At 40.5% G+C, this 20,351-nt stretch overlaps 1 protein-coding gene across 7 annotated transcripts in view; it reads right to left on the bottom strand.

Annotated features, from left to right (window-relative positions):
• Positions 1-17,285, bottom strand: part of LOC130917549 (centrosomal protein of 164 kDa-like) — a 61,955-nt gene extending 44,670 nt beyond the window's left edge. For 2 of the 7 annotated variants that reach the window (XM_057839087.1, XM_057839088.1), the window contains exons 1-6: positions 16,768-17,285; positions 16,420-16,503; positions 16,144-16,255; positions 12,111-12,324; positions 2,975-3,133; positions 728-835 (exon numbers count right to left, since the gene is read on the bottom strand). In XM_057839087.1, the coding sequence (XP_057695070.1) occupies positions 728-835; positions 2,975-3,133; positions 12,111-12,324; positions 16,144-16,255; positions 16,420-16,498 (672 nt within the window). In that variant the 5' untranslated portion in view covers positions 16,499-16,503; positions 16,768-17,285. The remainder of the gene's footprint in view (positions 1-727; positions 836-2,974; positions 3,134-12,110; positions 12,325-16,143; positions 16,256-16,419; positions 16,504-16,767) is intronic. The other 5 variants (XM_057839086.1, XM_057839085.1, XM_057839084.1 and 2 more) reach the window with 4 other exon arrangements.
• Positions 17,286-20,351: the final 3,066 nt, after the last annotated feature.

The raw sequence follows: 20,351 nt of genomic DNA, 5'->3' as shown, positions 1-20,351 counted from the left end.
TGCTATAGTATTAATATTAATTAATATAGTAGTAAATGTATAGTACATATGTACAGGGTGACCCTAAGAAAACAGGAACTTTTTAACAATCCAATAAAACCAAGAGTGATGGAAGAAAACTAATTCATAGTAATTGAAACCTTAAACATGCCAATTAAGAAACCATTATGGATTTTTTTTAAATTACGCCCTCCTGTACGAATGCATTCCTGAAATCTGTTCAGATTCCTCATTGACCGCTGTAACATCGCCGCAGGAATACTGTGAATTTCAACCTGAAATCACTATGCTTACTAAAATTGCAGTGTCTCGCACTGCTGCCACTTGCTCATGTGCACACTTCAAAATTCCCGTTTTTTTTCTTTCTAAACATTGGTCATCAGCAGTTCAAGAATGCATTTGTACAGGAGGACACTTTTTTAAAGGACATAATTTTGAAAAAAATTAAAATTCCATGATTGTTTTTTTTTAAATTGCATGTTTTATGGTTTCCATACGGTGAATATTTTTCCTTCATCACTCTTGTTTTTTTTTTATTGGCGTGCTAAAACATTTTTGGGAGTCTCCCTGTACAATGCGGAAAACAAGTATTGAACATGTCAACTGTTGTCAGTTGTTTCCAAAGCTGCAGTTGAATTAACATTGTAATAAAACTGTAATGAGAAAATAGTTGATGTGTTCAATACTTATTTTCCCCATTGTATGTTTAACAGTTGCAGTACTGTACCTCATTTTCTAAGATTTCATCACCATCATCAAATCCAGGCATGGCGAGATAGACTTTTTCTTCCTTCTTAGAGCTTAAAACACTTGCTGCACTGCTGCTACGGAGAGCCTGACAAAAAGGAACATAAAGTAAAGTAAGTATGTAAGTAAGTATGATTAGTGGTAGTTCAGATTTGTCTTCTGAGGAGTAAAAAGTGGTATGAAAAAGTATCTGAACCTTTTGGAATTTCTCACATTTCTGCATAAAATCACCATCAAATGTGATCTGATCTTTGTCAATATCACACAGATGAAAAACCAGTGTCTCCTTTAATTAAAACCACCCAAACATCTATAGGTTTTCATATTTAAATGAGGATAGTCTGCAAACAATGACGGAAGGAGGAAAAATAAGTAAGTGAACCCTCTGCCTAAGGAGAATTAAAGAGCAATTGAAACCCATTTTTACCAAACAATTTAAGTCAGGTGTGTGCACAATCACAATCAAGTGGTTTAAAGCTACTTTACCCACTATAAAACACACACCTGGTAAGAACTGTCTTGATGAGAAGCATTGTCTGATTTGTGTCATGGCTCGGTCAAAAGAGTCTAAAGACCTGAGATCAAGGTTTGTTGATTTGTATAAAGCTGGGAAAGGATAGAAAACCATCTCTAAAAGTCTTGATGTTCATCAATTCAGTGGAAGAATGAATTTAAAAGTTTTTCAGGATGTTTTGCAGGAAAACCTGAGGTCATCTGTTAGTTGAAGCTAAAAAGAGGATGGTTGCTGCAACAAGACAATGATCCAAAACACAGAAGTATACTGTATCAACTTCAGAATGGATTCAGAAGAACAAAATACACGTTCTGGAGTGGCCAAGTCAAAGTCCAGACTTGAACCCCATTGAGATGCTGTGGCATGACCTAAAGACAGGGATTCATGCCAGACATCCCAGGAATCTGACTGAACTACAGCAGTTTTGTAGAGAAGAATGGGCCAAGATTAGTCCTGATCGATGAGCCAGACTGATCTGCAGCTACAGGAAGCGTCTGGTTGAAGTTATTGCTGCCAAAGAGGGGGGGTGCACAAAATATTAACTGTGATGGTTCACTTACTTCTTTTCCCCCCCTTCTGTCATTGTTTGCATACTACCCTCATTAAAATATGAAAACCTATAAATGTTTGGGTGGTTTTAGTTAAATGCACAGTGTATCACAAGTATTTAGTCACAATATACAAAGTCACAAGTCTTTCTATCCGTGGATCCCTCTCACAGAAAGAATGTTACAAATGTAAATGCCATCTTGAGGATTTATTGTCATAATAAACAAATACAGTACTTATGTACTGTATGTTGAATGTATATATTCGTCCGAGTTTTATTCATTTTTTTCTTAATGCATTGCCAAAATGTATATGATCGGGAAAAATTATCGGGAATGACTGGAATTGAATCGGGAGCAAAAAAAAGCAATCGGATCGGGAAATATCGGGATCGGCAGATACTCAAACTAAAACGATCGGGATCGGATCGGGAGCAAAAAAACATGATCAGAACAACCCTATCAGATACTATTATATAATGTCACTGCCAACAGGTACCTTTCTGGAGAAATGTGAATCTCGAGCAAAAAAAAAAAAAAAAAATTCCCTACAATTTGTTATGTTCCAGTTGTTACTGCTAAGGATTCAAAGCTTACTGTATTGCATATTTAGTGATAACTTTACCATTGTTTCAATTGCTTTTACATTTTGTGAAATGAGTATAATTTATTTGAAATATCACCCGAAAGGGCCACAGTTCCACTTTTTTTGGACTCGGTGTCACAAGACTGTCATAATGATGACATGACACCTATCATGAATATACAGTAGGGAGAACAAGTATTTGATACACTGCCAATGGGTTTTCCCATTGTGAGTGTATCAAATACTTGTTCTCCCCACTGTAAATTAGGGTTTATGACAGATGTCATTGAGTGTCATCTAGTAAATTATGTCACTTTTGGTGCAATATTGAGATTTTTTTCAAATTTCTTTGGGTTGGGATTAGAGTTTAGGAACTGTGCTAGGTTTAGGACACTCAGTTCGATTGAATTTTTAAAAATAAAAGCATTTAAAGTAATTTTCCCCTGCCTTTTTTTATACAGAAAATCGAACCATGCACTTCCAAAACTGAACCATAATTATATTTTATTGTACTGCTACACCCCTACAACAGAGTAGTTTATAACGTAAAAATCCAGTACATAATTTAATAAGAAATACCCCAAGTGGCCGAGGAGATGCTTTGAGGGGTTCCAGTCCGCCAGATCCAAGGGAACATGAGAAAACCGATCCTGGGACTCGACGAAGGCCAGGAGCATCTAGACTACCAAGAGGAGCCAAGCTTCCAAGTGGAGGTGGCAACAATCCCAATGTTGTTCCCTACAAGGTATAAGGCAAAAATTACAAAGTCAGACACATCCAGAAATGCCAACCCCGAGTCTGACCTCTCAGCAACATTGTGGATAGTTTGGTCGGAACATTTTGACTTTGTGAAAAACACTTGCATCTCATCCAAAAGAGAAAAATGGCAACAAGACCCCAAACAATACTAGAATGTTTTAATTACCGGTATTTTTACATTAGCACAATAACTGGGCTCTGCAAGTGGTCTTTGAGGGCCTTGTTGTTGCAGTCATTGCATTTCCTTAAAAGTGTAAGTCTGTGGAAAGAAGACACTTTAAACTTGTCCGTGATGATGAGGAAAGACTCAAAAAATTTTGTGGCACATCCTGCATTGGCCATCGGGATGAGAAGAAATCTTTGCACGACAGTACACACTTTCTGGAATGTAAAAGACATGAAAACAAAAGTATGGTCTACATAATGAAATATTCACAGCACGTAATAATTTTAATTTTAATTTTGGTGGGTGGGGCCATCAAATTATCGTGGTGGGGAGGTTTGTGTGTCCCAGTGATCCTAGGAGCTATGTTGTCTGTGGCTTTGTGCCCCTGGTAGGGTCACCCATGGCAGACAGGTCCTAGGTGAGGGACCAGACAAAAAAATGCCTCAAAAGACCTTCTATGATGAACACCAATATTGAACTCAGTTTTCCCTCGCCTGCACGCGGGTCACCAGAGCCACTCTCTGGACCAGGCCTGGAGGTGGCGAGCGCTTGTTTGCCAGGTGTGCACCCATGGGGTCCAGCCGGGCACAGCTCGAAGAGGTAACATGGGTTCTCATTCCCATGGGCTCACCACCTGTGGGAGAGGCCAAGGAGATCGGGTGCGCAGACTGATGGGTGGCAGTCGAAGGAGGGGTCCTTGGCAATGCAATGCCCGGCTGCAGAAGCTGGCTCTTGGGACGTGGAATGTCATCTCTCTGGTCGGGAAGGAGCATGAGCTTGTGCCTGAGGTTGAGAAATTCCGACTTGATGTAGTCGGGCTCACCTCTACACATTGCTTGGGCTCTGGTACCACTCTAGAGTTGCCCATAGTGAGAGGCGACAAGCAGGTATAGGAATACCTGTTGCCCCCCGACTCGCCGCCTGTACATTGGGGTTTACCTCAGTAAACGAGAGGGTAGCCTCCCTCCACCTTTTGCACAAAACAGCAGTTCAGAGTACTCACCCTTGTTGGAGTCCTTGGATGGGGGTGATGAAGAGTTCACCCTCTGGGGACTCCCTCGTTCTGCTGGGGGACTTCCATGCTCACATGGGCAATGACAGTGAGACCTGGAGGGGCGTGATTGGTAAGACTGGCCCCCTCGATCAAAACCCGAGGTGCTCTATTGTTGGACTTCTGCGCTCGTCGCAGATTGACAATAATGAAAACCATGTTTGGGCATAAGTGTGTCCATATGTGCACCTAGCACCAGGACACTCTAGGCTGCTGTTTGATGATAGACTTTGAAGTTGTGTCATCGGACTTGCGGCCACATGTATTGTACACTCGGGTGAAGAAAGGGGCGGAGCTGTCAACTGATCACCACCTGGTGGTGAGTTGGCTCCGATGGTGGGGGAAGATGCCAGTACGGCCTGGCAGACCCAAATGTTTTGTCATGGGAGTTCGCCCAATCAGTGTTTTGTGTTCTTGGAGAAAGCATTCGACCGTGTCCCCTGGGGAGTCCTGTAAGGGGATCTCCGGGAGTACGGGGAAAAGGAATAGGATACAGGGGGTCTGGTCCCTGTATGTCCGGTGTCCTTCTGTGGTCCGTGTAGCCCGTTTTAAGTCGGATCCGTTTCCAGTGAGGGTTGGACTCTGCCAAGGCTGCCCTATGTCATTCATAACTTTTATGGACAGAATATCTAGGGGCAGCCGAGGTTGTTGAGGGGGTCCAGTTTTGTGGCCGTAATATTGCATCTCAGCTTTTTGCAGATGATGTAGTGTTGTTAGCTTCATCAAGCTGTGACTTTCAAGTCTCACTGGAACGGTTCGCAGCCGAGTGTGAAGCGGTCGGGATGAAAATTAGCACCTCCAAATCAGAGACCATGGTCCTCAGTCTTTGGATCTGGTCTGTGGGTTCAATTTGACTCTTCTCACCATCTTTTACCCCTGCTTATCCGAGATTTGACTTGGCCTGCCCCTCCTGACCTTAACTCAAACTGTGCCTGCTCTTCCATTTCCTTACTATGTCCCTCACAGTGGAAAATTACAGCTGAAATTTCTGCAACAGCTTTTTGTTTCCTGTCCTTGAACTATAATGTTGAATAATCTTGTCTTTCAGAACATTTGGAAGTCGTTTTGAGGCTCCCATATTTCCACTCTTCTACGACGCAAAGAGGAAAACAGTTTGCCACCTTAAATACCCTTTCTCATGGTTGGCTTCACCTGTGCATGTAGATCGTCAGTCAGCTTGTCAAACAAATTACGAGTTCCAAAAATTAGTACTAAAGATTTTCCAATCAATAAAAACCCAATGGGTTCCCAAATGTATGCACCTATAAACTTAATTTCCCTTCTCAAATACTACCGTGTTCATCTGCTATACATTTTTGTTTCAAACAATCAGTGATTTAAAAGGAAAATCTTGAAAATAACAGGGTTGCCCAAACTTTTGCATACCACTGTACACGAAATATAGGAAAAAACAAAAGTACATCACCTGTCGCGGAGAAGTCATGCAACTTTGTAGTATGTCGCCAGTTTTGTCTTCCTTTTCAGTTGTATCCGTTGATCAAAGACATCCCAAATGCATATCCTTTGATTATGATTTTATCATGAGTCATTTGAGATTCCTAACTTTTTCTTTTTTCTAGTGGTCGACAAAATCATTAATTCAGAGTGTTTTAGAAGGTTATAGCAGCTTTTGTTGAAGTAGCCTACACATTACTGAGCTGTGGCCAAGTCATGCAACTTTGTAGTATGTCACCAGATTTTTCTTCCTTTTCAGTTGTATCCATTGATCAAAGACATCCCAAATGCATATCGTTTGGGCCCGCCACAGTCTCGTTTGCCCCCCCCACCGGGGGGAAAAAAAAAAAAAGAAATCAGATGCGTCAGTCAGCCGATTACACAGCTGTAGCCCACTCCACTCTACTACCCGCGCGAGCGAGAGCGCGCGTGTGCGTGCGTGCAAACACACAGACACGCGCCAACAGGTCGCGCTCATAGGCGGGACTACTAGCCTGGTACACCAGACTCATAGCTGTGCTATGCAGGCATGAAAATCTCTCACCTTTCGGCGAAATTCGCCGTTTTGAAGTCAAAAAGGGCGACCTACGTGAATTGCGTAGATCCGAGGAGAAATTCTTTTTGGGAGGAGTGGGGGGGGGGGTCGGGAGGTTTTATTTTATTATTATTATTATTATCATCATGTGATTAACTTAGTACGTAAACTAAGCACTTAAGAAATCGGTTCTTTAAAATAGTGACACTTGGACAGTCAGCAAATCCTTCTAGATGCTTCGCTGATGAGAACCAATCATCGGCCCAAGCTGCGTTCCATTATTCCAAACGCGCGCACTCCTTACGTGACCATGGAGTGTTCGGAGAGCCTTTGGTTGCATTGCAAAGCTGCGAAAACAAAAAGCAGGCCTTATCCACACCGGGGCAGACCAGCGCGTAGCATACACACTTGCCTGTATTTGCCAGCAGATTGAATTTGGTGAGTAATGGTGTCAATCGTTTTCACATTTTGCGATATAAAAAAGTTACTGCCATTCGTTGCAGCTTGCGTTGAACACTGCCAGAGCTAGCCAAATCTCCCATGAAAAAAAATAGCTCCCGTTAAATTGGCGTCAAGCTTGTGTATTTAGCGGTAATATAAACGAAGAAACACACTGTTGAGTCAAATTAAGCGGCATGCTCTCGGATGGAGGGGGCGCCTCGCATCGCTCCCGTCGTCCGCCTGAGACGCGTTATTTTCGGCTGAGACTTGAACTGACGGCCGGTGTCGGCACAACACCGGCCCGACGAGTGGTGGGAATGAGTCCTGCTTCTTAAAGCTTTTCAGAAATACAGGGATCCCTCGTTTTTCGCAGTTAATGGGGACCAGAACCCACCGCAATAAGTGAAAACCGCGAAGTAGCCCCCCCCCCCCTTTTTTTTTGTGCGTGTTCAATGCATTTATTCAGATTTTACATTGGAAAAAAGATACATATATATGACAAGTTTTTTTCACTTTTTTCACCAAAGTATCATTTATAAATGGTTTTCAAGCACTTCAAAATGTAAGAATTATGAAAAGTTTTAAACATGTTACTGCCCCATCGAATTATTTTTAAACAAGAATAAAGTAGTAAGAAAATGCTTGGCTTTATTAAATGCTTCATAGTGAGTCTACTCAAACCCTCTCAGGCTTTGGTAAACGGTGATTGACACATGTGCAAAGTTTTTCTTTTTATATATATTTTTTGTTTGAAGCAACTTATTTGATTGAATAATAAAGACACAAATGTCCTAGCCAAAATGTGGCCCAGACGCAAAACAACATTACTTCAATGGAAAAATTTGTTTCAATCAAGAAAAATAGTTTTCAAATGCTTTTTTTGTCTCAAATTTATTTTTGCAATCAAAAACAATTTTTTTTTATTTAAGTGACTTTTTGGGGATTAAAAGTATATACTGTATTTTGATTGAAGCAATTTTGTTTTTGATAGAAGTAACTTTGTTTTTTGATTGAATAATAAAAACACAAATCTACCTCCATCGTTATTGAGAGAGAAAGAAATTAAGAAAGCTTTAAAACTAAAAGCCACCGGGGAGTCTGTTTTTTTGTTTTTTTAAATATTTATATTTCATTACATAGACATGCCTCGTAGGGAAGGGAGATTGAGGGATAAAAAAAGGAGTTAGATGAGGCTGCTAAAGGCAGTGGATACCTCATCAGCTGGGTGAATAGCAGACCTGGTAAGAACAAGTTTGCAAGGATAGTCGGGTATTAAATACAATTATAAACACAATTACAATGTTATTTTTCTATAAGATTTTATGTCATTGCTTTATTAATCATTAGGTGCTAGAGTTGTTAAGTATGGATAATAATGAAATAATAGTTTTAAGAAAACTGTGCTGTTGGTGGTTCAGTGACCATCTGATGTGGTTTGTTCTCAGATGAACAAGTTGAGGAAGGAAGTTTTGATGCAGAGGTTGAAGGAAGAAAATAGGCAGACTGACTGAGTCACAGCCAGAAAGTGTTGATGACAGTTTTGATTTCTATTCACTGTTGCCCCCTCCCAATTAAAGTATGTCACAGTCGCAGCCAATTATTATCTAAAGCTGGTTAAAATTGAAGTTATGTTGTTTTAAGGTGTATTAAATACCTGTTCATGTGCCCCTTTTGATCTACGAGCACCCGCCCCTCCACCGGTCTCTGCACGGCCCTGCTGAAAGTGAATCGACAGAGCTCAATATTTTGTTGGGGTGTACAGTGTACTGGAACATATTTCCTCCACACCCTTCTCACCTTTTTAACCCCTGACCCATTTTCATGCCTGGCTATGAGAGTATGAGTCTGGCCACCATTAAGCAGAAAAAAATTTCCAGGGCAGAGCCAGCCACAGCAAATAGACAGCGGAGCGGGCCAATCAGCTTCGGGCTGACGCGACGTCGGTTAAGCGACAAGAAACTAGCGAGAGACATTTCAACATATTCAACATGGCCAGCGCGAGACAGACTGTTGGTTTTAGCGACTCGATGTGTTTTTGGTGATGTAAAACCGAATTTACCACGGATTGGAACATATTGCCGCTGAGTCTGGTGTACCAGGCTACGGGACTGCTGTCTGCTGCATTCTGCTGCATTTGGCGTGATCCGACGACACCGGATACAGCAATTTATATTACATTCAGTGGTCTCAAAATGCCCTAAAGAGATACACCAGGCTTGAAAATGTACACACACACCCTACCCCGAGGGTCAGAGACCCTCCCACCACAGTCTCCTAAAATCCTGTGGGAAACACTGCATATCCTTTGATTATGATTTTATCATAAGTCATTTGATATTCCTAACTTTTTCTTTTTTTCTAGTGGTCGACGAAATCGTTAATTCAAAGTGTTCTAGAAAGTTATAACAGCTTTTGTTGAAGTAGCCTACACATTACTGAGCTGTGGCCAAGGGCGTAGGTTTGCATAGGGACGGTAGGGACAAAACACTAGCAACTTTTCAGGATGCTCAAATTGTCCCCACCAACTTTTAAGCAGCCTTATTTACATTATATAATGTGTTCAGTTATATAAATCATTTAGCTTATGTTCCCATTTGTTGTAATGATAGAATTGACCCTACCATTATTTTGTGTTAATTATTTTCACTATTTTCAGACTTACATTTACCGTATTTTTCGGACTATAAGTCGCAGGTTTTTTTCATAGTTTGGCTGGGGGTGCGACTTATACTCAGGAGCGACTTATGTGTGAAATTATTAACCCATTATGATATCATTTCACATGTTATTTTGGTGTTTTGGAGTGACACTGTTGGTTTGGTAAACTTGTTAGCATGTTCTTTAGGCTATAGTTATCTGAATAACTCTTAATAGCTATGGCCACGTTCGCGTTCTGTCTTTGGCAATGTGTGTTCAATAGTATTATTGATTTTTTTATATTGAAATGCATGCTTTTAGTTTGTGGTGCTTTCACGCCCACGTGAGGGCACATTCGCACTTGTTTGCATGAAGAAGACCGCTCACACGCCAGAAGAAGACGGGCAGGCGAGTTAGCGAGAGAGAAACACAGCTGCAAACCTACGTTCATTGTTTATGCTCGTAAAATATCTACAGAGGCAACGCCTGTGTGTATCATCTTTTCCGTTGTTGTTGTGTGTTTTCCACCCACGATCGGACACTTAAAGCCAGTTGTGTGGTTGTTTGAACGATGTGCTAATGCTAGCGAACGCATGCTAACCGTTTGTGTCATTGCTGTAACAGCACCTAATTATCATTTATTTACGTTGATGCAAATCTGTTTGGTATCGAGGACGAAATTGATTCCGTAAGTTATACAGACGTCAAGCATCGTCATTTGGGAGTTTAGCTCGCTGTATAGCCAGGACCGAGCCTTAGCGTCCTGGTGAGGACAGTATATTCGCATTTCGTTGTTCATGCACTGTACACTTATTCAGCATGTTGTTCTCTTTTGTATTTTTATATTAAATTTCCTTTCAAGATGACAGATCTGTTCTATGTGTGTGTTGGATTTTACCAAGGAAATGTCCCCCAAAATGCGACTTATACTCCGGTGCGACTTATATATGTTTTTTTTCTCTTCGTTGGGCATTTTATGGCTGGTGCGACTTATACTCAGGTGCGACGTGTAGTCCGAAAAATACGGTACCCCTTTTTCACTTTCTGAATGAGCCAGTCCATGTTTTTATTTTCCCCTCAAACGCACATTTGATTGGCTGCTGACTTGACACCCCACCCCCTGCACTCTCACAATACAGAATTACGTTTCATGTCGACATGCCGCCTCCTTCTCTCGATTCAAGAAGGACAGATATTAGAAGTTTTTTTTCGGCCAGCAGCCGCTGTAAGTAATGTAAGTCATGTGAAAGCCTGAGGAGGAAACTGCTTCAACAGAAGTGTCCTCCTGTATGTGTATCATGAGTAAACGTTAATTAAACTGAGAAATATAGTGAACTCTGCTCAGCTGTAAGAAATGTAGTGAACCAAGGTTTTTTTTTAGTACTTTTTGAAAACAAAGGTTTGAATCGAACAGTGTATCACCTGAACCTACATATGCACTGCAAAAACCCATCTCCTTAAAACTGACAAAAAAAGGAAAACTTAAATTCCCTTGTTTTAGTGTAAATCTTCTAGAAATAAGTGAAATGATCTGCCAGTGATTCAAGTAAATTTTACTCGGATTTCTCGAAATTAGAAACATAGCTAGCGGAAAACAAGCTAAATAGACTTATTTTATGCAAAAAGCTTCTTTATTTAATCTAAAAAAAAACATGATTGTCAGAAACCCCCCCACCCCTCATAAAATCCGCTTATAACTAAAAGTAAGTGGAAGACTCATTACTCTGTTAACCAGCCTTTAAAACTCAAAACAAGATGAAGAAAATTATTCGACTAGATTTAAGAAAAAATATCAGATTAAGATGTTATACTGTAAAATTGCAGAGTGAAAGTTAGTATAAGTCAATACAGATTTATTTTACATTAATCATTTAGCCTATCAATTAATTAGGTTCTTATTGGTGAGAAATGTAGCCCTGACTGCCATTCACCTAATGTCCCGTCCCCAGCAAAAAGTGTACATGCAGGTTGTGCTGTTCTATCGTCCCTACCAATATTGAAACCAAACCTACACCCTTGGCTGTGGCAACCTGGTCGAAGACAGAAATTATCTCGTAATTGGCTGATTGGTGGAGGATTGGACATTCGCTGTAAACACAGAATAAAAACAATAATAACATAAACTGGCTGAGTGTTGAATTTTAAAATTGGAAATCTCAACTTTGCCATTTTTCCGCAAAATTGATGGCACACTGCATGGGTATTAGCTTGCCGAAAACTAGTTCAAAGATCCAACTCGATAATGGTCAATTACTCGCCTCTCTGCTCACGACGAATCACATGTCGCTGTGAAAAAGTGCATGATTGCTGATGGCAGTCAATCAAAAACCATGTTGTACATTTGCAAATCTCCCAATCACTTACGTACTTGTATTCAAGTTATGGGCAACTAGAAGACAAAGAACTTTTAAGCTTGGACGTGAGAACGGATCACACAGAAACCGATCGTAACAAAATGTATTCAAAACAGAATGGTTGGCATCCTTGCATCACAAAAATGCATGTCATCTCTTTAATTTGAGCAAAGATGGTTATCCAAAAAGAATTGCTTGTTTTTTTAATGTTATTTTTAAATGTTCGTAAAATTCATGTAAATAGTAGAGCTCAGTATCAAGTTTATCAATTTATATCACGGTATGTACTACAAATTACTCAAAATCGACGAACTTACTCCACTTTTAGCTGAATCCTTCTTCTTCTTATCCTTTTTTTCCTTCTTTTCTTTCTTCTTCTTCTTAGGCCCTGAGCCCCCGACAGCAGCGGCCCGCTGCAGGCGTTCCCGTTCTTGGACAACGAGGCGGCGGTAGTGTTCATCACAGGGGTGATCCCATGTAGACTCACCAGAGGAGAAGTTGTAATAGTAGATGTCTCCTGTAACATCTTGGCTACATGCAGCATGGCACAAAAAATGATAACATGAGTAATCAAATTGGATATTTTCTCCATCAGAAGCTAACAAACACATCAAACCTCTACAAGGTTGCAAGACAATGTTAGAGAACAATAGCTAACAATATCAATGCAATTACAATATTACTATGACCATGGGCATCGCCAGACTTATTTCACTGAGGCATGTGCCCCAGTATTGATCTGCAATACCCCAGTATAAATTTCACCGGTAAAATAAATAAATAATACAATGGAGTTTCAAGTCTTCATAGCATAATCTACTGAATGTGCCTATTAAATATTGCCATATTACTCTATTCACTCCATATTCACATTCTGCACATGGCTCCTTAATATGGTAATTTACGCACATAGGCAAGGCAAGGCAAGGCAAATTTATTTATATAGCACAATTCAACACAAGGCAATTCAAAGTGCTTTAACTAGTGATGTCCCGATCACATATTTTTGCACTCGAGTCAGAGTCACGAGATTTTGAGAATCTGCCAATACCGAGTCACGATCTGATACCGAAAAAAGTTTTAAACATGTTACTGTCCCACCGTGTCGCCTTCACAATGTGATTTTTAACCAAGAATAACATAGAAAAATGCTTGTCTTTATTAAATGTTCCATTGAGTGAGTCCACTCAAATCCACTCACACTGCTGAGAACAGCCGCTCACTGACACACAAACACAGTGAGTTGCCACAGCACATTACTGCTAGTGTTTACCAAGCTAAACAATGATTGACACATCGTTTCAAAGGGTAAATAAATGAAAAAGAAAATCTCAACCACTCCTCGATGTCTGCGATTTCTGCATCGCGACCCTTGTTATATGACCATGTTTCACCCATAAAATCCCCCTAAAATCTGGCTGTGGCCATTCACAGCGGTGTCTTCACACTCGTTGATACATGCTATATGGAGTTTTTGGATCGAAAAGAGGTAAGTGCGCGATAATATCTCGTTAAAATCGTGGAGTCTTTAATCATGCTCTCATGCTCGCACCTCCATTTAAGGTTTTGCTGTTTAAAAAAAACAAAAAATTATTTTGAAAAATGCCCTCTCGTTCAAAATGTTTTATTCCCCCAGAAAATTGAGATTTTAAGCTTTCCAGTGATATATCACACATGCATATAGGACAATTTTGAGTTTTGCCAAATTGGGGGTCTCAGAGCGGACTTCAAGTCACCTGAGTGTTTTCCGCCATATACTAGTATATATACAGCACATTATTTTTAATATTATTGTATAAATAAGTAAAATAACTGCTAATGACGTTGCCATATGTTGTTTGTTTGTGGCCTGCGGCTGACATCTCCTTGGAGATGACAGATATGCGTCCATTGTGACTCCTGGATGTCAGGAACAGTATTTGACCCTTGATCAGGCACTAAATTATTGTCCAGTAAATAAAAAGTGGTGGATTCACACAATCGTGGAACAAATTGCTCCGGTTACAGATTTGGGATTATTAAGATTTATATGATCAGGATGATGGGAAGAGTGGAGTATGGTGAATAAAATGAATGAATAACAAGTGAAAGCATATTATATGCCTGTTTGAATATGGCGGAGAGAGTGCGGCAATGCAACAAATGACTCATTGTGCGACAATACGCGCCACAGGATTAAAGGTGAGGTGTAAATGTCCATACCTTCTTAGATTCGGTCGTTAATGCAAGTAATAATAATGTTGATAATACACACTGAGCAGGAAAACAGTTATTTTCAGTTAATTAACGTGAATTCTATGCTAAAGCTACGAGTTCCATTGGGGGTGATGCCGGTGGTTGAACAAGTTGTCCACAGATTGAAGGATCGGGAGTTCGATTTCAGCTTGCACCTGTGCACATTCTTGTATCCTAGAGCAACAGACATCAGCCTACTTGTAGGTGTGAAAAGAGTGTGAGAACGAATAGTTGATGGTGGTCAGAAGGTCCGCAAATTGGCTGCCTCGCTTCTGTCAGACTGCCCCAGGGTAGCTGTGGCTACAATAGTAGCTTACCACCATCGAGTGCGGAGTGAAAGAATAATGCAATATAAGGCGTCTTTGAGTGTCCAAAAAAAAGCACTATATAAAATCAATGCATTATTTTTATTACATTTAGTTTGTGATGACCAATCAACACACACCTTTAAAGGCTAAAGCAAAATCGCATAGTTTCTCTTGCCAAGTTAAGAAAGCAAACCTTACCATGTGTTTCAAAATAAGCAAGATGGAGCACAGCCTAGCTTGAAGCACATCCTAACACAGGTGGGGCAGTGTCACCAGTGACACAGCCAGCGCACTTCAACAATGAAGGCTGATATACTCCACGAACAATATCTCATGTGACGTGCAGGCCCCCCCCAACCAACCCACCCACCAACTCCACACACACGCTTACTCACCAGTGTCCTCCAGGCTTCAGACTTGCCTTTTGTGAAACACATGTCAGGTACTATTAGGTAACTTTTGTTTTGTTATCTTGGCTAGATATGACATGTTGCTTTAGCCTTTAAAGGTCTCTGCTGAGTTATCATCACATACTAAATGTAACTTGCAACATAAGCATAGCGTTCGCGTTAGCATTAGCATGGTGATGTCATCTTGAATTCTTGGAAAACTTTATACATACAATTTGTAGCGTCCAGGTGAGTTTAATTAATTGAAAATAATGTACTATTTTCCTGCTGAGTGTGTATTATTATTACAAAGATTGTGATCTCCTTGCAGACTACAATTATGTGCTCGTCTGTCAACGTTCATTTGAAATTGTTAGAAACCATTTATTTATTTATTCGTGGACTAAAACTTCTGAAGTTTATAGATGAAAACATTTTGAATAATTGTCGACTAAAACTAGACGAAGACGAACACATTTTGAAATGACCATTATGACTAAGGCGAGGTTCATACCGCAGGTCTTTATTCGTGTTTTTCCGACTGGAGTCAGGCATTAACTTGACGGTCTGAATGGGACAGGTCACAAAAAAAGTGGACCAATTCAAATCTGATCTAGGTCACTTTAGTATGTGGTTAAAATCCAATCAGGGCCACAATTTTCCAGAATGTGGCTGTGGTCTGAACTGTTAAGTCACCCCAATCGGAATTCATGCAGCAATTACGTCAGCAAAGCGTGTGTGAGACGGGGCGCTACAGTAGCGGTGCAGCTGTGCATTAGCGTTAGTGCCTAGCTTGAACGCGGCTTTTGGGGAAGGGGCAGGCTTGACAGCAGTCATAAAAAAAATACAATAGTTGAGGATAAGCCTGAGAGTGCAGAGTTTTCTCTCTGCTCTAAAAGAGCAACATTTCAAAATTGCTTACACGGCCATAAATCGGGGCAATCAATCCGTATAAACTTTGAATACAAGCCTAAACGGGCATTATAGATGCCTGTTATTTGTGTACTCTTTTTGGAAATCAAAATATGATCACCCTTGAATGACGTTGAGACAGCATGTGTGGTCATTTGTTTTGATGCTCCTGCGGGTCAGTTTGCTCAGCGTATCTCAGACTGCGCATGCATGATACTTGAATGGGCTCAATGGACAAAGGCAGTCTGAACGGACGCGCCCAAAATAAACAGATATGACAAAAAATGGGAATTATGCATGAAGAAGGGCGGCATGAACCTAGCCTAAGACTGATTAGTATTTTCGTCCAAAAGACGAAAATTAAAAGGGCTGCCAAAACAACACTGCTGTAAACATTAGCCTGGTCGAATGTAATTTCACCTTTCTATCATGACATGAATTACAGCTATTTACCTGCTAAAAACACAAGAAAAACAGACTGTAGTACAGGAGATACACTGACTTACCAAGGCTTCCACTGCGGTGGAAGAGGAGCAACAATGCCCTCCCTGGCCAGCCACATGAGCTCCGCCTCATTGTCAAGATCAATGCCTATCTCCTTTGCATACTCTCTGATGTCTGATAAAATGGGAGAAATTAAAATAAAAGAAATAATAAAATGTAAAATTGTGGGATTGTGAGAGTCAGGCAAGACCAATAAATACATCGCTGTATTTATCTCCAATGTTTTGCGTATCATGGCTGCATTCAATATATTTTAGTAATATTCTCTCTATGCGTACCTTTGTCATTGGGAATATAGTTTTCATCGAAGTCTTCTTCAAGGATGAGCTGGTCGCCGATGACCCTAGGCGCACTCATGATTACTGCAGGTAGAAATAATAGGAACGTATCAAAAAAAGTAAGGCGCTTAATATTTCATTCATTAAATGCAAATATTGCCTAAAATGCAAACGTGGGGGGGGGGGAGTGAAACGTAAAGTTAGTTAAATGCAATAATGAATGAACGCGTAAATTAGAAAGGGGAAAACATCTGAAATACATTGAACTTAGCTAATGTAGGCGCCTTTTTAGCTGCGATGTAGTTTAAAAAATAAAATAAACAGCCTGTGGGTTGCAAATGAATTTACCTTCACACTATCCAAATGCCTCAAGTTTGTGTCACCTGGTTAATGTAGGCATTGCTTTCGATGAGGATGCAAAATGCGAAGCTTAAGCTAATAATTGTAACGTCTCCAAGGACGCTACTCTCATTTCCTGTTGACGCTGATGTAGCCCTAGATATCAAAGATATGAGCTAGATGCATTTCACGAGATGTGAACCAATAGGGACGGGCGTAATCACTTGTCGGCCATTTTGTGTCGGTGGAAACGGCTGTAAATTGCTCAATTTCAATCGATTTTCAAACGGCGTGGTATTTTGTGAACGTCAGAGATGCAGAAAATTAACTATATAAGTAAATTTTTTTCCCCAACATCCATCCTGGATCAGTGCCACATTTACATGGTTTGTTATAAACCAAACCATTTGAAAGTCCGATTTCGCAGAGTTAAAGAATATCTTCGTGGTGAAAATCGCTCACCAAAGGTTCCCCACCAAAGGGCCCACCAGAGATGTGCACTGATCTAACATGGCATTCGGTTACTAACGCCGCCGACTCCGTTTTGTTGCATCTGATATGTATGGACAGTCATTGGCCAGGGGCGTCACTAGCCCTAATACTGGGGCACAGCGGGGCACTTGCGAGCGAGCAATTTTTTTTTTTCTAGCACTTATCTATCATAAAAAGTCAGAAACAGCGCTTCACACTATATATAATAATACCAAAATGCAAGTTTTTGTAAAAAAAAAAAAAAAAAAAAAAAAAAAAAAAAAGATGACATTTTTAAAATTTTCGTTATTGTTATTTTAACGTCCTGAAACCACAGAAATGCTACATTTATTTGGCACAGTTATAAACATAAACAATAAAACACAACAGGCTTCACACACACAGGAGTTAGCACGTTCCCCTCACACTTCCGAGGTCAACGGTTCAATCCCGGGCCTTCATGTGTGGGGTTTGCGTGTTCTCTCCGTGCCTGCATGAGTTTTCTCTGGGTACCCTGGTTTCCCCACACATCCTAAAAAATGCGTGGAAGTGTTGTGTTACGGTAAGAGCACAAATGAACACACGCTTGGCATTCTGAGAACTCCTTTACTTCCGTGTCCCACACATGCTAACAACACACTAATTCCACCCTCATATTCCACAATCCCACTGTATTAAACTGTCTACATACAGTGGGGCAAATAAGTATTTAGTCAACCACTAATTCTGCAAGTTCTCCCACTTGAAAATATAAGAGAGGCCTGTAATTGTCAACATGGGTAAACCTCAACCATGAGAGACAGAATGTGGGGGAAAAAACAGAAAATCACATTGTTTGATTTTTAAAGAATTTATTGGCAAATCATGGTGGCAAATAAGTATTTGATCAATACCAAACGTTCATCTCAATACTTTGTTATGTACCCTTTGTTGGCAATAACGGAGGCCAAATGTTTTCTGTAACTCTTCACAAGCTTTTCACACACTGTTGCTGGTATTTTGGCCCATTCCTCCATGCAAATCTCCTCTAGAGCAGTGATATTTTGGGGCTGTCGTTGGGCAACACGGACTTTCAACTCCCTCTACAGATTTTCTATGGGGTTGAGATCTGGAGGACCTTGAAATGCTTCTTACGAAGCCACTCCTTTGTTGCGCTGGCTGTGTGTTTGGGATCATTGTCATGCTGAAAGACCCAGCCACGTCTCATCTTTAATGCCCTTACTGATGGAAGGAGATTTTCACTCAAAATCTCTCGATACATGGCCCCATTCATTCTCTCCTTTACACAGATCAGTCGTCCTGGTCCCTTTGCAGAAAAACAGCCCCAAAGCATGATGTTTCCACCCCCATGCTTCACAGTGGGTATGGTATTCTTCGGATGCAATTCAGTATTCTTTCTCCTCCAAACACGAGAACCTGTGTTTCTGTCTTTTATACCAATAATGAGTTAAAACAGGTGCCAATAATACAGGTAAGGGGTGGAGCCTCGCTAGACCTCGTTAAAAGAAGTTAGACCTCGTGGACAGCCAGAAATCTTGCTTGTAGGTGACCAGATACTTATTTTCCACTCTAATTTGGAAATAAATTGTTTAAAAATCTAACAATCAAATTGTTTTTTTTTTTCCACATTCTGTCTCTAATGGTTGAGGTTCACCCATGTTGACAATCACAGGCTTCTCTCATCTTTTCAAGTAGGAGAACTTGCACAATTGGTGGTTGACTCAATACTTATTTGCCCCACTGTATATCTTGCGGACACAACAGGTAGGCTGATCAAACACACTAAATCAGTGGTCTCCAAACTATTCCACATAGGGCCGCAGTAGGTGCAGGATTTCACTGCAACAAAACAAGACCACACTTTTTTTTATCAATCTGGTGTTTTATAAGTTTATTCAGTTGATTGCAGTCAGGTGCTGCTTGTTTTAGTAGAAATCACATTGGTTAAAAGGTCTGTGCCTGATTGGTATGAACAAAAACCAGGACCCACAGCGGCCCTCGAGAACCGGTTTGGAGATCGCTGCTCTTAATTGTCCCTGAATATGGCTGTGTGCGCGCAAATAGATGTTCATCTACTTGTGCCCTGCGACTGGCTGGCAACCAATTCAGGGTGTACCCGCTTGTTGCCCATACAGTAGATACAGTGGTATGAAAAAGTATCTGAACCTTTTGGAATTTCTCACATTTCTGCAAAAAATCACCATCAAATGTGATCTGATCTTTGTCAAAATCACACAGATGGAAAAAGTGTCTGCTTTAACTAAAATCACCCAAAGATTTATAGGTTTTCATATTTAAATTAGGATATCACGGAAACAATGTGAGCCAAAACATTAATTAACATTATTGTCTCTTCATCACTAGTCACCCGGTGTCCCCTTTCCCCCCTCCCCTCTGGGGAGGGGCTATTTTTCAGCTGCAGCCTCCTGACTGTCCGGACCCCTGGCTGGATAGACGTCCTCGCTGCTACCCCCGTCTCATCTGACTAGAGGGACTTCTTCTTGCACCTTCACTCCACTGTATTTTTACGGACTATAATTTCGCTTGCTAATTCCCATTAGCCGTTCTGGGGTTCCTGTCTATCCGTCCTGGGAGTGGATCTCTCCTGACTGTGGTACTCCCCAAGGTTTCTCATTTTTCTCCCAATTGACTCTGGAGTTTTTGGAGTTTTTCCTTGCCGGCATGGAGGGTCTTAAGGATAGGGGATACCCAGGACTTGAACTGCATCTATTCATCTTTGTTGCTCCATTTCTAATTGTGTATCATATTGCCTCTGTAAAGCCCTTTGAGACTTCTGTTGTGATTGAGGGCTATACAAATAAAATTGAAATGAATTGAATTTAAAAAAAACTTTTACAACATACATATTTAATCACCAAAGTCAAATATGTTATTGTTTCAATGTTTATTTAATATTAAAAAAAAAAAAAAAAATCTACCATTACTTCTCCCCTCCAACACAAGGGGGTGCTACAGCACCCTCAGTATCACACTTCCCTCGCCACTGGATTGCCACCATTAAAGCAGAGCAGTTAGCTTTTCAGGAGCTCACAAGTATTAGGATTGAGATTGACAGGATGTTTTAATGAATTTTTAAAAATCTAATGAAACATTCTCACAGA

This window comes from Corythoichthys intestinalis, chromosome 6 (assembly GCF_030265065.1).
Source record: "Corythoichthys intestinalis isolate RoL2023-P3 chromosome 6, ASM3026506v1, whole genome shotgun sequence".
Classification (NCBI taxonomy): domain Eukaryota; kingdom Metazoa; phylum Chordata; class Actinopteri; order Syngnathiformes; family Syngnathidae; genus Corythoichthys; species Corythoichthys intestinalis.
This window is presented reverse-complemented; position numbering and strand designations above follow the sequence as displayed.